This window comes from Carcharhinus amblyrhynchos, chromosome 3 (genome assembly GCF_965287045.1).
Source record: "Carcharhinus amblyrhynchos chromosome 3, sCarAmb.v2.hapA, whole genome shotgun sequence".
NCBI classification, from domain to species: domain Eukaryota; kingdom Metazoa; phylum Chordata; class Chondrichthyes; order Carcharhiniformes; family Carcharhinidae; genus Carcharhinus; species Carcharhinus amblyrhynchos.
In genome coordinates, this window is record NC_137326.1 from 18,571,584 (window position 1) to 18,588,968 (window position 17,385).

The 17,385-nt window shown below is 41.7% G+C and overlaps 1 protein-coding gene across 1 annotated transcript in view; it reads left to right on the top strand.

Moving 5' to 3' along the window:
* Positions 1-326: 326 nt before the first annotated feature.
* Positions 327-17,385, top strand: part of iars1 (isoleucyl-tRNA synthetase 1) — a 180,270-nt gene continuing 163,211 nt past the window's right edge. The window contains exons 1-2 of the mRNA XM_080181800.1: positions 327-428; positions 16,997-17,125. Coding sequence (XP_080037926.1) covers positions 17,007-17,125 — 119 coding nt within the window. The 5' untranslated portion in view covers positions 327-428; positions 16,997-17,006. The remainder of the gene's footprint in view (positions 429-16,996; positions 17,126-17,385) is intronic.

A 17,385-nucleotide genomic window follows, 5' to 3' on the forward strand; every position in this document is an offset into this window, starting at 1 on the left:
GTGTTACAGTCATAGCTAGGTTGCAGAGAAAGATCAGCTGAATATGAGGTAGGTCCATTCTGAAGCAGGGAAGAAGCTGTTCTTGAGTCGGTTGGTAAGTGATCTCAGACTTTGGTATCCTTTTCCCAATGGAAGCAGAATATGCTGCTACGATTGGGTGGAATAGGAAGCGGGTATGTCTGGGATATGGATGCAACATTGACAGGTTGGGGCCTATTCTTCAGCAGCTGACACGAGGAGACACACACAGCAACCCCAGGGCAACCGGACCCAGTGGAGGCAAAGCCAATAGGAAACCGGCACACTGGCAAGCGGCCGCAGAAATAAGCGAATGGGAGGAGGGTTTGCTGTTGGGATGCTGGTGGTTGGTCAGATCGGGGAGCACTAGCCTCCTGTCCTCTCCCCGCTGGATGACAGCAGAGAAGCCGGTGAGTGAAGCTGGAGGCTGGCATAGTGAGTGTGGGTCGGCCGGCTGGCTGGCTGGCGGGAGGGAGGACAGACAGAGGGGCAATTCCACTTGCAGCTCAGTCAGTGACCGAGTCTCCCAGGGCTTCTCCCCTGAGGGGATTGCGAGGAGCTGACATTAGGCCAGCTGCTCACCCGCCCTCCCCTGTGTGTGCAGCAGCATCCCGGGCACGATGAGACCTCTTCTCCCCCCCCCCCCCCCGCCGCCGGGAGTGTCTGACAGCGCCGTGTCCGCCGGCTCGCTGACACTCTTGATTGCCCCACTTTGTGCACTGTGTGTCCTCCTGATGTCGGGAGAAGCAGCTTTAGTTCGCTTCTGAACAGACAAGTTTGGGAGTGTAAAGCAAAAACTGTCTGCTCGAAACTTTAATCATCCCCACCATTGCTGGTGGATCTGCGGTGTATTTTCAAGTATTTTATTTCACCTTACAGCTTTTAAAACCTGCTGTTTGGGAGGCTGGACCTTTCCAGTCATTAATCAGATATTGCATCAGATTGTCACCGGCCTGCTTGATGCTTGATAGATCCAACAGACTTGACCGTGAGCTGACAGGAAAATTTTGAATTGTAATTTTAATTCATAAATGTAAATGTGTAATTTAATCTAAATGTCAATTCTATTTTTGGGTTACAACAAATTCCGCTTTTAAAAAGTATAAATCTAAGCTGTTTGGAAGACCTGTTTGACTGCATGTTTTAATGTAATTTCTTATGCCAGTGACTTTTTTAAAATTAGATAATGGAAGGCCAGTATTTATAATGCAACCCTAACTGCCTTTGAGACATTAGTGGTGAACTTCTACCTTGATCTCCTGCAGCCTGTCAGGTGTCAGTATGTACATGGGTTTTGGATATATTGTTGAAAATGTATTGATTGCTGCTGTGCATCTTGTAGAAGGACTTTTCATGACTGGGATGTTGATGGTAGGAGATTCAATAATCCTAATGTCCTTGAATGTCAAGGGAAGGTGGTTAGACCTTTTGGCATTGATTATTGCCTACAATTTGTGCAGCGTGGACATTGTGTTACTTACCAATCTAAGGCTGAATATTCAAGTCATGCTGCATTTAGAAATGGATTGCTTCATTGAGGAGTTATGCATTGGACTGAATGATCGGCAAAGGTCCTCACTTATGACCTTTGTGATTCAGGGAAAGTGATTGATGGAGAAGTTGAAGATGGTTAGGCCTAAAATGAAACATAGAATAGAATCCCTACAGGGCAGAAAGAGGCCATTTGGCCCAGTGAGTCTGCACCGACCACAATCCCACCCAGGCTGTACCACATATCCACCCACTAACCTATGCATCTCGGGACACTAAGGGGCAATTTTAGCATGGCCAATGAACCTAATGTGCGCGTCTTTGGACTGTGGGAGGGAACCGGAGCACCCACGCAGACACAAACAGAATGTGCAAACTCCACACAGACAGTGACCCAAGCCGGGAATCGAACCCAGGCCCCTGGACTGTGAAGCAGCAGTGCCAACCACTGTGCTACTGTGCCGCCCCTTGTACCTTGAAGAATTCCCACAACAAATCTTGGGGCTGAGATGATTAGCTTCCAGCAACCACAATTATCTTCCTGCCAATGGAGAATTTTTCTGCTGATTCCCATTGACTTCAGTTTTGCTAAAGCTTCTTGATTTTGCACCGTCACCAAATGCTGGAAATCAGCATGTCCAACAGCATTGGTGGAGACAAAAACAGTTGACACTTCAAATATGTGACCTTTGATCGGAACCTGATGCAAGGTGACAGGCTTAAAATATTTATTCTGTTCTCTCCACAGATGCTGTCTGACTTGCTGAGTATTTCGAGCATTTTCTGTTTTTTACTGCCATATGTGTTCAAGGACAATTGCTCTAATCTTACAAACATAGAAATATAGAATATAGGAGCTGGAGAAGACCATTTGGCTCTTTGAGCCTGCTCTGCCATTCATTACAATCATGGCTGATCATCTAACTCAATAGCCTAATCCTGCTTTTTTTCCCCCAACTTTTGATCTCATGCACATCAAGTGCTATATCCAGCTGCCTTTTAAATACATTCCATGTTTTGGCATCAAATACTTCCTGTGGTAATGAATTCCACAGGCTCCCCACTCTTTGGATGAAGAAATGTCTCGTCACCTCCATCCTAAATAGTCTACCTGAATCCTCAGACTGTGACCCCCTGGTTCCGGACTCCCCCATCATTGGGAATATCCTCCCTGCATCTACCCTGTCTAGTCCTGTTAGAATTTTATAAGTCTCTATGAGATCCCCCAATTTGTCTGAACTCTAGCGAAAACAATCTTAGCCCAGTCGATCTCTCCTCGTACATCAATCCTACTATTCCCAGAATCAGTCTGGTAAATCTTCGCTGCACTCCCTCGAGAGCAAGAACATCCTTCCTCAGAAAAGGAGACCGAAACTGCACACAATACTCTAGGTGTGGCCTCACCAAGGCCCGGTATAATTGCAACAACACAACCCTGCTCCTGTACTCAAAATCTCTCCGAATGAAGGCCAACATGCCACTTGCCTTCTTTACTGCCTGCTGCACCTGCATGCTTACTTTCAGTGACTGGTGCACAAGGGCACCCAGGCTCCGCTGCACACTCCCTCCCAATTTACAGGCATTCAGGTAGTAACCTGCCTTCTTGGTTTTGCTTCCAAAGTGAATAACTTATTTATCCAAATTATACTACCATCTGCCCAGATCATTCTGAAGGATCTCTGCATCCTCGTTACAGTTCATCCTCCCAGCCAACTTGGTGTCATCTGCAAACTTTGAGATGTTACATTTTGTTCCCTCATCCAAGTTATTAATATTTATTGTAAAAAAACACTAGGGTCCCAGCAGCTATCCCTGTGGCACCCTACGAGTTACTACCTGCTAATTTGAAAAGCATCCATTAATTCCGACTTTGTTTCCTCACTTCCAGCCAGTTTTCTATCCATCGCAATACACTTCCCCCAATCCCATGTGCTTTAATCTCGCATGATAATTTCTTATGCGGGACTTTGTCAAACGCTTTTTGAAAGTCCAAATATATCACATTGACTGCTTCCCCTTGTCAACTGTACTAGTTATGCCTTTAAAGAATTCCAACAGATTTGTCAAACATGATTTTGCCTTCATAAATCCATGCTGACTGTCTAATCCTGGCACTGCTTTCCAAATGCTCTGCTGTAAAGTCCTTGATAATGGATTCAAGAATTCCCCTCCCTATTGATGTTAGGCTTACTGGTCGATAATTCCCTATTTTCTCTCGACCTCTCTGTTTGAATATTGGAATGACATTTGCTACCCTCCAATCTGCAGGGACTGTTTCAGAGTCTATAGAATCCTGGAAGATGACCACCAATGCATGCACTATTTCTAGAGCCACTTCCTTAAGTACTCTGGGATGCAGATTATCAGGCCCTGGGGATTTATCCATCTTCAATCCCATCAATTTTCCCAGCACCATTTCTCTACTGATATTGATTTCCCTCAGTTCTTCCCTCTTACTAAACTTTGCATTCTCCGACATTTCTGGCATCTGATTTGTGTCCTCTTTTGTGAAGACAGAACCAAAATATGTATTTAGTTGCTTGGCCATTTCTTTGTCTTCTGTTATATATTCCCCCGTTTCTGTTTGTAGAGGCCTACATTTGTCTTCACCAACCTCTTTCGCTTCATATATCTATAGAAAGTCTTAGTGTCAGTCTTTATGTTCCCTGTAAGCTTACTTTCGTACTGTATTTCCCCTTCTTAATCAATCCCTTGGTCCTTCTTTGCTGAATTCTAAACTGCTCCCAATCCTCAGACCTATTATTTTTCTTGGCCAATCTGTATGCTTCTTCCTTAGATTGAATATTCTCTACAATTTCCTTTGTAAGACATGGATTGGCCCTGTTGCCCATTTTGCTTTTGTGCCAGAGAGGAAAAAAGCAGTTGCTGCAGTTCCCTCATGCGTTCCTTGAATGTTTGCCATTGCCTATACACTGTCATACCTTTAAGTGACTCTCCCCAGTCTGTCAAGGCCAATTCATGCTCATATCTTCACTGTTTCTTTTATTAAAATTCAGCACACTAGTCTCTGGATCAACTACTTCAATATCTATCTTGATTAAAAAAAGTTCTATCATGTTATGGTTGCTCATTCCCAAGGGATCTCATACAGCTAGATTGGCAATGATTCCCTTCTGGTTATGCAGGACCCAGTCTAAGATGGCCTGCTCTTGAGTTAGTTCCTCCATATATTGGTCAAGGAAACTGTTCTATATACACTCCAGGAATTCCTCCTCTATGGCATTGTGACTAATCTGATTTGCCCAGTCTCTGTGCAGATTAAAATCACCCATGATCACCTATATTCCCTTATCTCTAAATCTATATTTAATGCCATTCCCAACATCACCATTGCAGTTTGGGGGTCTGGATATGATACCCACTAATGTTTTTTGCCCCTTGGTATTTCTCAACTCTATCCATACTGACTCCACATTGTCAGAGCTAATATCCTTTCTCATTATTGTGTTAATTTCCTCTTTAACCAGCAGTGCCATCCACCATCTTTTTCATTATGCCTGCCCTTCCTAAATACTGAATACCCTGGGACAATCAATTCTCGCCCCTGGTCACCCTGCAATCATGCTTCCGAAATCCCAATCATATCGTACCCATTTACATTTATCTGCACGATTAGTTCATCCGCTTTATTACAAATACTCCCCACATTAAAGGCACAGAGCCTTTAACCTTGTCTTTTTAACATTGTTTGCCTTGTTCCCAATATTTTTCTCTATAGTCCTGTTTGAATGTTGTCCTTGGTTTCACTGCCTATCACTCTTACTTTCTACCTTTTTATTTTTGTCCTTGCTCCCTCCTTCTCTGACTCTTATAGTTTCCCACCCCCCTGGCATATTAGCTTAAACCCTCCCCAACTGCTGTAACAAACAGTCCCCCAGGACATCAGTCCCAGTCCTGCTCAGGTGTAACCTGTCGAATTTGTGCAGGTCCCACTTCCCCCAGAACTGGTCCCGATGCCCCAGGAATCTGAAACCCTCCTCCTGATACCATCTCTTCAGCTGTGTATTTATCCAATATATTCTGTCATTTCTACTCTGAGTAGCACGTGGCACCGTTAGTAATTCTGAGATCGCTAACTTTTGAGGTCTGATTTCTTACTAGCTCCCTGTATTCTGCTTTTAGGATCTCATTCCTTTTTTCACCTATGTCATTTGTATTGATTTTGTTTCTGGAATTTAGCTCTTCTGTTCATTCTGAACCATGAGGTTTCAGGTTGTGTCAGAACATAATTCAGTACTGTCAGTAATCTACAGTGGTGGGTGACAGTGGTTAGCATTGCTGTCTCACAGTGCCAAAGGACCTGGGTTCGATTCCTAGCTCGGGTTACTGTCTGTGCAGAGTTTGTACATTCTTCCCGTGTCAGCATGGGTTTCCTCCAGGTGCTCTGGTTCCCTCCCACAATCCAAAAGATGTGCTGGTCAGGTTTCATTGGCTATGCTAAGTTCTCCTTCAGTGTAACCGAACAGGCGCTGGAGTGTGGTAACTAGGGGATTTTCACAGTAATTTCACTGCAGTGTTAATGTAAGCCTACTTTTGACACTAATAAATAAATAGTGCCTCAATGGTGTCCAATTTAAACCTGCAGGATCTGTTTCATTGAGCAGTGCCCTGGTGTGTCACACAACATGATGGAGGGTCTCCTCAGTGCGAAGTTGGAACTTTGTTTCCATAAGGCCTGAGTTCGGACCTCCTTTTATTGTTGTCAGGAGCAGATGCATTTGCAGTGGGTAGATTGGTGAAGGCAAAGTCAGGTATGTTTTTCTCACGTGTTGGTCTCCTTACCAGCTTCAGATCCAGTCTGCCAAAATGCCCCTCAGGACGTGACCAGCGGTGGTACTTCCAAGCCATTCTTGATGATGGACATTAAAGTCCCCCACCTAGAGTCCATTTTGTACTCTCCTTACCACCACCCCTCCGTCCCCATCATACTACTTCCAAGTGATGATAAAATTACTCTTCCATGTTAAACAATCAAGAGAGTGCAGTAGTTGGTAATTAGCAGGAGGTTTTCTTGCCTCTGTTTAATGTGATTACCACACAACTTCACAGAAAATGGAGTCAATGTTGAGGACTCACAAGACTGTTGCCACCTCTTTGTGGCTCTTTCCTCGTGGGACAGGACGTACCCTGAGATGTAGATGGAGGTGTCTGTGATACTTGCATACAAAGTAGGATTTTGGGAGCATGACTAGTGCCTGACAGCTCTTTCAATTTTGGCATAAGCCCCCTGAAAATAGTGAGGAGAACTGTGCAGGATTGACTGGGATGATGTTGCCAAAGGGTTGCTTGTAAATGAGAAATAGAATGGGGACCAAGGATAGATCCTTGCAGCTGTAATAACATGGGATCAGAAAGAGAAATCATTGTGGGTGATCGTCCCCACAATTAGTGGCAGATCATTCACTGTTATAGCCTGGTATCTGAAACTCTTTCCCTATCCCCCTCCACAAAACCTCCCTCAAAACACACCTTTCAGTCACTGCTTGCCAATTCCTCTCTGGTTCAGCGCCCATTTTCCTTGCATTTATTTATCAAATGCCTTTGGATCGATCTCCATGTTAAAGATGCTGCTGTACTGCTACCTACCTCTCATTTACCCAGGGTGGCCTGGTAGCACAGTGGTTAGCACTGCTGCTTCACAGTTCCAGGGTCCTGGGTTCATTTCCTGGCTCGGGTCACTGTCTGTGTGGAGTTTGCACACTCTCCTCGTGTCTGTGTGGGTTTCCTCCGGGTACTCTGATTTCCTCCCACAGTCCGAAGATGTGCGGGTTAGGTTGATTGGCCATGCTAAGAAATTGCCCTTGGTGTCCAGAGATGTGTAGGTTACAAGGATTAGTGGGTGTAATATGTAGGGATATGGGGATAGGGCCTGGGTGGGATTGTGTTCGGTGCAGACTTGATGGGCCGAAGGGCCTCTTTCTGCACTGTAGAGGTCTATGATTCTATGACTTTTTGACGTTATAGGGATTCCAAACATTTATTCACTGATATTAGAAGGGAAACCTAACTGTGAAACCCTGAAGGGGAAATCCAAATGTTGAATCCTGAAGGGGAAATCCAAATGTTTGAAGACATTTAACTGTTGGTGCTTTCCTTGGGAGTTTTAGGACTTTATCTTGCTGCGTAACCTCTACAGGAAAAAATGAGTTTGTGTTTATTTGAGGAGTTTATTCCATTCTTCATGGTGTAATACAAATGATGGTTTCATTTTCATTTGAATCAGATCATTACTTCCTTGACACCCATGCTATAAAAGGTACATCAACAGTCACTCTTCCACAACCATACCTCTTACTTGAGTGCAGAAATGGCACTTCCTATCCCAGTATCCATTCTGTGAAGGCATACTGCCTTTTTGTTGTATAACCTTACTCAACCTATCTTGTCTATGCTGACATCTGTAGCCCATACTGGTTCATTTCTTCCCTTATTCTTCAACCTGAAATTCTTCTGCCAATATTCACTGGACTCTCCCTCAAATCCGGTTCAAACCAGTCGTCTTGGATTTTCCTTTTAAAACTGGACCTGTATTCCTAGGGAGTTTAGAAGAGTGAGTGGTGACCTTATTCAAGCATTTTAAGACCCTAAGGGAGCTTTACAGGGTAGATGGTGAGATGTTTTCACTATTGGGAGAGTCTCGAACAAGGAGTCATAGCTACAAGTTAAGGGGCCAATCATTTACAACTGAGGTGCGTAGAAATTTCTGGTTGTGAATATCTAGAATTCTCTACCCTGAAGGGTGGTGAAGGCTGGATCATTAGAAGTATTTACAGTGGAGGTGAATAAATATTTGATAGTGGGGACGATCACCCGCAATGGTTTCTCTTTCTGATCCCATGTTATTACAGCTGCAAGGATCTATCCTATGTCCCCGTTCTATTTCTCATTTACAAGCAACCCTTTGGCAACATCATCCCAGTCAATCCTGCACAGAAAAGGAGTTGAGGCTGGCGTAGATGAACTGTGATCATATTGAATGGTGGGGCAGCTTGAAGTCCCTGGTGGCCTACTCCTGCTTCTATTTCTTGTGTTCGAGAAACATTGAATCCCTACAGTGCAGAAGGAAGCCATTTGACCCATCGAGCCTGCACTTAAACAATCCCACCCAGGCCATATCACTGCCTGCTAAAACCGCTGACACTAAGGGGCAATTTAGCATGGCCGATCAACCTAACCTGCACATCTTTGACTGTGGGAGGAAGTAGGAGCACTGGAAGGAAACCCATGGGTGGGATGTGCAAACTCCACACACAGTCACCCAAAGCTGGAATCAAATCTGGGTCCCTGGCGCTGTGAGGCTGCAGTGCTAACTAGTGTACCACAGTGCCACCTCAGTGTGGTGTGATGTGGGGAATGGTTCATTCAATTAGATCTTTGAATGGTTGTAGCACAGAAGGAGGCTTTTGGCCCATCATGTCTGTGCTGATTCTTTAAAAAGTTAATATATATCGTCCCACTCCAATGCTTTCTTCATATTTTTACAATGCAAGTGGGTGAAAAATTGACATAGCCTTCTCTTGAAAATCAAACAGTATGGTATTTATGACAAATTAAATTAAATTTGGGAAATATGGTAAATCAAAGAGCAAAGGCAAGGGAGAAAGATATTAATGTGGAAAATGATAAACAGACTGTGACAGGAAAATGTGGAGAGTACAAATCCAAGGGTAAATCAACAAAAAGGGATAGAGATTACAAAAATAACAAAAGGACATAACTAAAGATTCTGTATATGAATGCATGGAGCATTTGAAATAAAACAGATGAAATGATACTCATTACAGAGAAGTGGCTGCAGAATGACATAGGTTGTGACCTGAATATTGAAAAGTATGTAAAGAGAAAGGAAGCAGGAGGAAAGGTGGGTCTGTTTATTAGTGATGGTGTCAACACAATGGCGAGAGAGGAAACTAGAATGTAGAAGTGGTTTGATTAGAGATGAGAAATGATAAAGTTAAGATGTTACTTGAAGGAGTTGTGTACAGGCCCCTTACCAGTGACCAAAGGTAGGATGGGGCATAAAGCAAGAAATAATGGAAGCTTGTCAGACAAGTACAACGATAATCATGGTAGATTTTAATCTACATAAAGTTGAAGAGTCAGATGGACAAAGGTGGCTTAGATGAGGAATTCATGGAATGTTTTTGGGAGATTTTCTTAGAACTGTGCGTCCTGGTGTATTCTCATGTGCAACGAGATAGCACAATTAATGACCATAGTGAAGTAGACCTAGATAGCAGCGATCATAGGAGATAGGTCGATAAAGGTGCAATGATAGACATTTTAAGGCATTTTCAGAATAGGTGCATGAAATAATTTTAAAGATCATATCGAACAGGTGAGGAGAAAATCTTTCTGTGAAAGGAGGTGATGGTCTAGTGCTATTATCGCTAGACTATTATCCAGAAACTCAGTTATGGGGACCCAGGTTCAAATCCTACCATGACAGATGGTGGAATTCAAATTCAATAAAAAAAATCTGGAATTAAGAATCTACTGACTATCCAAAAAACTCTTCTGGATCACTAATGTCCTTAGGGAAGGAAATCTGCCAGCCTTACCCTGGTCTGGCTTGCATGTGACTTCAGAGCCACAGCGGCATCTAGGGCTGGGCAATAAATGCTGGCCAGCCAGCGATGCCCCTAGTCCCATGAATGAATAAAAAAGACATCCTTTGGAACTTCCTTTTCAAAGGCAGTGGAAGCAGAGCCTTTGAATATTTTTAAGGCAGTGGTAGATAGATCTCTGATATGTAGGGGGATGAAAGATTATTGATGGTAAGTGAGAATGTGGGCTTGAGGTTGAAAAGTGTGATCTTAGTGGCCTGCACCTGCTTCTAGTTTGTGCGTATGTACGGCAGAGAAAGAGACCAATTTGTCCGTTGTGCCTGCATTGGTTTTTTTACAGAGCTATCTAATTATTTCCACTCATCCAGTATTTTTCCCATGGAGTGCAAATTATTCCCTCCCAGTTTAATTTTGAAATCTATGATTGAATCTGTTACTAACTTCTTTTCAGGCAGTGCATTTCGGATCTAAAAACTTGCCTTGCAGAATTGAAATTTTCCATTTTTTGAAAATTTATTTGAAGCCCCTCCCAATTTTTCTCTCCTTGAACTCGTAACCTTCTCTACTTTAAAGAGAACAATTCTAGCTGTTCCAGTCTCTCTACATAACTGAAGCCCCTTGTCCCTCTTCTTCAGCAGTTCCTCACATTCAAGGATGATTTACTTCCATTCCAGTTTTCTGGGTTCTGAGTTGGTTGATTAGTCCAATGCACGATCTGCAGATTCTGCCCCATGTGGAGCAGATGGTGCTTGAATAGTTAGTAGATGAGTTCTTTGGAGGTTTGTGTGTTCTTTATGATGCTCTGATTTCACTTATGCATGTTCCATAGCAAGTGCCTTCTTGAATAAACCTTCTCCATTTTGGTCAGTGGCAGGCCAAAGTAGAACTCCCACAAATCAGCAGGAATGTTTGACCTCTTTCAGGAATGCTTTGAGGATGTCCCTAAAGTGTTTCTGTTGTTCTCCTGGCAGACATCCTTCTGCGATCAGGTTCTAAGTAGAGCAGTTGGTTCAGGAATCTGGTCTCAGGCAGACGAATGACATCTAACTCAGGGATGCTGCTTTTGAGTGATTAGTGCTTTGATGTTGGACATGTTAGTTTGGAAGAGGATGCGGCTGTTGGCCTTTCTTGCTATCTGATTTGGCAGGTCCACATCCTGCTCCTTCCTCTGGTATTGGTGATTCTGGGGAGGATCAGTTTGTTGTCTGCTGTGACTTGGGTAGGGATTATTTAAGATCGGTGTAGAACCCCTCCTGTGGTTTTATCTATTGCCTTGAGCTGAGGAGCGTATGCGTGATGACAGTGGCATCCTCATTCCTCATTGGGGTGAGCTGGGCAGTCATACAATGCTTGCTTCTCCCACAGCAGGGAGTTGTTGAAGTCTCAGATAATTTCATTTTTGATAGCTCTTTGGAGGTGCCATTTCTCTTCTGGACCTTTTACATTAAATGGCGTACTCACTGCCTTGCTTCTTCAGATGACCTTCTCCTGCACATCATGTTTCAGTTGGGAAATGAGGCATCGTGACGTAGACATTTCCACTTCAAGCTATGATGGCATTGTGGCTCTCAGATCTGAACCTGGTTGGGTTGATCATGAGGGTTCTGACTATTCAGTTCCCGAACTTCATTTTGACTAGTGGAAGATGTCTATGTGGTTTTGTTTTAACATAGAGCGGTTGTTGTATGCTGATCCCCTACAGTGCGTTGACAATAATCCAATGGCAAAGGAGTTCAGTTCCAAAATGATGAGGCATGTGTTGTGAAGCATTAGTACAGTATTTGCATGGCCGTATGTAGGTATATGTTTAGTTGTAGGAACACTGATTATTTCCCTCTTCCCATTTTCATGATTGGGATACATAAGATATGAGAGAAAACAGGCAGTAGAAATGGATGGTGATAATAGAAAAAAGTGCAGATTTAAAATCTAAAATCCTGTGAGGGATGGACATGGAAATGTACTAAACTGCGAGGTAGCATAGTAGCAAACTTCAGAGGATATGGATTAGTAGAACTCTCAGTGAGAATTCTCAATGTCTAAAAATCTAATGCAGAGAAGTATGTGAGGTGATGCATTTTGGGATGCTCCAACCTCAAAGAGCTTTTGGATCTCAATTGCTTCACCTGCCTCCAATCTCAGACACTGGTTCATTGATGCTTCACGCTAATTCCACTATTCCAAAGCAGCTAATATTCCTTCACAGGATTTTGGGCTTTACACAGAACATGGAGAGTATTATTAATTTGCAAACCTTTATATTGTACTCTGTTCACCACCACCCTCTGCATTCTGTTTCATAGCTAATTGCTTATCCATGCTGCAGCTGCCTCTTTAAACCAATGGATTTCAACCCTGCTAACAAGCAGGTCTATTACATGATATATTAAACTCCTTTTGAAAATGCTTGTACAGGAGAGACCATATATGAAAGGTCATGAATGTCTTTACAAAGTCATCATGCTGAAAAAACAGAAATGCTGCAAAAACTTAGCAGGTCTGGCAGTATGTGTGGAGAGATAAACAGTTAACTTTTCAGCTTTATGACCTTTCATTTAATCCTTGTGCTCAAATCTAATAAAATTAAGAAAAAAATGCTTTACAAACAATTCTCATATTGAATTGATGTAATGAGTAAAATAAATACACTGATTCTGATTGTCACCTTTTTTGCTTGATTTGATGCTGCAGTTTAAAATGCTGTTGTTTGCTTAAGCAGAGATGAATTTACTTTGAAATTTGATCAATTTTGCAAGGTATTATGTTCAAAATCAAATAATTTTATGCATTATAAAGAAGAACTTTCTTCTTTGTGTGATAACTGTCTAGCAACCAGGTTTTTCTCCTTATCTAACTCTGCTTCCTGAGCATCCAATCTTACAGCTTTATGTTTTGTTGTACTCCCATTTGAAGGGTGGGAAGTTTGCAGGTTGGGTTTAGCATGAATGTGCCAGCAAGTTAGGAGCCACCAGCATTTCAAAAGGTATTTTAAGGATGCAAATCCCAATAACAAGATTAGCTGGTGTAGACAGACCAAAAAATAAATACATCCTGCTAATAGGAAATACTTTGGGGAGGTGATGGTGTCATTAAGGGAAGACATACATATGGTGGGAGAGGTGCCACATGACTGGAGAACAATAATATGGTTCTGCTTTTTAAGAAGGGTTTGTAGAGATAAACCAGGGAACTGCAGACTCGTGAGTCTCACGTAGTGTAGGAAAACTATTAGAGAAACTTATAAAGGAGAGGTAAAGCTTGATCAGGGATTGTCAACATGGCTTTGTCAAAGGGAGATCATGCTTAACAAATTTGATTTAACTTTTTGAGAAGGTGACGAGATGTGTTGATGGGAGTAGAGCAGACAATGTAGTTTGACAAGGTCCTGAATGGAAGACTTGTAAAGAGGATAAATTCACAAGGGATACAGGGTAATTTGATTAAAATGAATTTAAAATTGGCTCAGTTGTAGAAAACAGCGTGTGATATCAGAAGGCTGCTTTAATTACTGGAAGCCAGTGTACAGTGGTATTCCACAGGGATCTGTGCTGGGACCCCTATTATTCATCATTTATATAAATGACATTGACTGCATGGGGGATGGATTAATAAATTTGTGGATGACACAAAGATTGGACAGATGGCTAATACTGAGCGTGTGTCATGGACTACAAGAAGATGTAGACGGGATGGTCAAATGGGCTAATAAGTGGCAGATGGAATTTAACCCTGAAAAGTGTGGGGTGGTACACTTTGGAAGAAGTAATTTGACAAGGAAATGCTCAATGAATGATAGGACACCAGGAAGTTCTGTGGAACAAAGAGACCTTGATGTGTTTGTTAGATTTCTGAAAGTGGAAGGGCATGTTAGTAGGGTGGTGAAAAAGGCATATGAAAAACTTGCCTTTATCAATTGAGGCATAGATTACAAAAGCAGGGAAGTCAGGTTGGTGTTGTATAGAAGTTTTGTGAGGCTACAGCTAGAGTACTGGGTACAATTCTGGTTGCCACATTATCTAGTAAGATGTGATTGTACTGGAAGGGGTGCAGAGGGGATTCACCTGGGATGGAACATTTAAGTTATAAAGAGAGGTTATGTAAGCTTGCGTTGTTTTGTTGAAGCAGAGAAGACTGAAGGGAGATAGGGAGATCTGTTTGAGGTGTACATGATTGAGAGACATGGACAGAGTGAATAAGGAGCAGCTGTTCCCCTTAGTTGAAGGCCATTCACAAGGGGATGTAGGTTTAAGGTGAGGGGCAGGAGGTTTGGGAGGGGTGTGAGGAAAAACCTTTTTACCCAGAGGGTGATGACAGTCTGGAATGCCCTGCCTAGGATGGTGGTAAAAGCAGGTTGCCTCATATCCTTTAAGAAGTACCTGGATGAAGACTTAGCATGACATAACTTGGCTATGAGCCAAGTGCTGGCAGATGGGATTGGGTGAGAGTTCAGATGTTTCTAATGTGTCAGTACGAACTTGATGGGCTGAAGGGCTTCTTCTGCGCTGTATGGCTCTATGATTCTAATGTCTAACGTAATAGAAGCTGAGGGGACAGACAGCCAAATGTATAGAGAGTATCATTAAAGGGAGCCAATGATATAATTGGCAATCGCTTTGTGAAAGGAGTGGGACAGTATCCATCTAGCAGCTTGTAAGCTGGTGCTGGTTCGCAGACCAGAAGCAAGAGTGATGAATACCTTTCATGGAGGCAGTTAAAACCTATATCTTTGAACCAAGAAGAGATGTTCTCCAGAATAACTACCCAATCATATACAGGGTAGTAACTATAAATTAGCCCTCACTTTAGATTGGATGTTATTTGGGAAGAGGGAAGTCCTGATAGCATTCAGATATCAAATGTACTTTGGATCAGAAGATTGATTCTTCCTTAAACTGTGTGGATGTGGTTAGTGGTCTCGTACCTAACTGTTTTAGATTATCATAGTTCTGTTCATGTGTGTGTCTTTCTTTCGTGGAATAAATAGTCTTTACTGAGTTATACCGTGACTGGTCTGGCTACTGTTCTCAAAGGGTGACTTTGTTCCTGTAGATAAAACTATACACCACTATGAAACACCAAGTTGAAAAACACCTTCGCAGTTAACATCAGCCGAGTTCATGACAGGTTATAGTGCGTTCTTTTTTTCTGATGTGGTAGGAGTAATGGCACTGAGAACTGACCCCACCCAGATCAGCTGAAATTCTTCTCATTCTTGTGTTTGTGTCTTTGGATTGCAGTTGAAGCCTTCCAACAAGATGTTTTGTGCAAGACGTAGGCAACTTTAAAACATTAAAAATGGGACTACTTGAGGAATAATTTATTTTTGCCATTTTATGTACAGCATGAATTCACTTTGTAAATGCATTCAAACAATATATTTGCAGCATACTAATGATTCTAAACTGTGCATTTAGCTTGAATCAATGTGTCCATACTTAGTGCTATTTTCCCTGTCAGTGAAGTTAAATCACTGATACAGTTGGAATGAAACAAAGCAATTTATAAACCCACTATTTTGTTTCTAAACTTTATTGGCAGGGTATTTAACATTTCTTAAAAGCATTTACTTTTCTAAATCTGTTTTAAAGGCATTGTGAATTTTAGAATATTCCATTATATTGTCAATATTTGAAGGTGTGAAACTGTATGTTGGAAAAATAGGTAAACATCAGGCTGAAAGTATGTACTGAGTAGGTTCAGAGAAATCTCAGTGGTGCATTCTCCATGGTAACACCCTTACAAATCAAAATCCACTTGCCAACCGATCAGCACTTTCTTCATGTAGCATGAATTATTGATTCCTTTGAGATTTGGTATTCTTGCAACACTGTCCTGCTGAGTGCAAGATAAAAAGTTTCAACATCATAGTTCTCTTTTTCAACAATATTGGAGATTTATTTACTCAACAAGAGATTAAAATATGGTTGAGGTAAAAGCTCAGATGCTTTCAAAAGTAAACCAGAAAGGCATGTGAAACGAAAAGAAACCAAAAGATATTCTGAAGCCTGAGGCGAAGTATGTGGAATGGGAGGACAGTCATCTGGAGCATCAACATCAAACCAAACAAATATTTCTTTGTTATTTGTTCTGTGTAATGATAGATGCAATTTCTGTACAGCTGAACCCAAAACATTGGTTAATTTAAAAGGTTAGTGCTTTGGTTCTGGTCCAAGACACTCAGCTAGGTTTCAGTGACCTGCTTCTTGAGGTGGACGTTCAATAGAAGAGCATTGGATTCAGCCCATGCTCCTCGTCAAGTGAAACCCTCTGTAGATCTTTGTGACCCTTATAGATGGAGGGCCATCATGATGTAATGCTGGAGAATATGGGTAGGGAGAAGAATTGTACTAATGTGGATCGGCAAACCTGTTCATGCTTGAACAGTTCAACCGACTTGATAATCTTTTTAAGTTTTGTTTTCAAATTTAAAATATTTGTAGTCCTCTAATATATTAAACACTTGTAGAATTAATGAGCTCGACTGGAACATTTTTTTAAACATATTTTTGGGTCTTTTCAGTTCCAAATTATTGCAGTAGTTTAGTAGTCAACATGATGTTTTTTATTTGATCAGTTCCTGATAGATGTATGACTCTAATCAAAATTAGTTAGACACAGTATAAGAGTTGGTTGTCATTGGTATTCCTTGTATCTCTGGCCAAGTTCTTGCTGATAGTTTCACAGCTGTCTGACTTGAAACCTTCAACCATGTGAATCTAATTTGAGGATTAACAGTCTCCTCTGCTTCTTGGGGAAAAGTGCTCGCAAATCATCTGAAATCTATTGCAGGTTAAAGTATATGACCATTATTATTTTGATCCATTAATGAAATGACTTTCTCAGTTGGTAATTAGTTATTTTGGCTATGTTTGAAAGATTACTTCCTCTTTCAAATTCAGATTGTAAAGAATGGTTCAACCCGTGCCAGAAACTATCAACTTCCCTGTAGAGGAAGAGCAGATACTAAGGATCTGGAAGCAGTATGATTGTTTTCAGGAATGTTTGAAACAGGCTAAAAATCGGCCCAGGTGAGATATTCTTTAAATTGTTAAGTCACTAATGGGTGATTTAAATAACTCAGATTTTAAACTGATTATCCAGCTTTTCAAAATAAAAATCTGAAAAATTGCATTTTATTGCCTTTAGAGTAGAAGTGTGCAGTAATTTGTGGTAAAATTTATTCAATGGGAATTACTTTTTGATTTGCTAAAATCAATAAATGTATTCTTTAAAGCTGCTGTACTCCAGGGTGAGATATTAATTCTATTTCTTCATGCCAGCTGTAAGG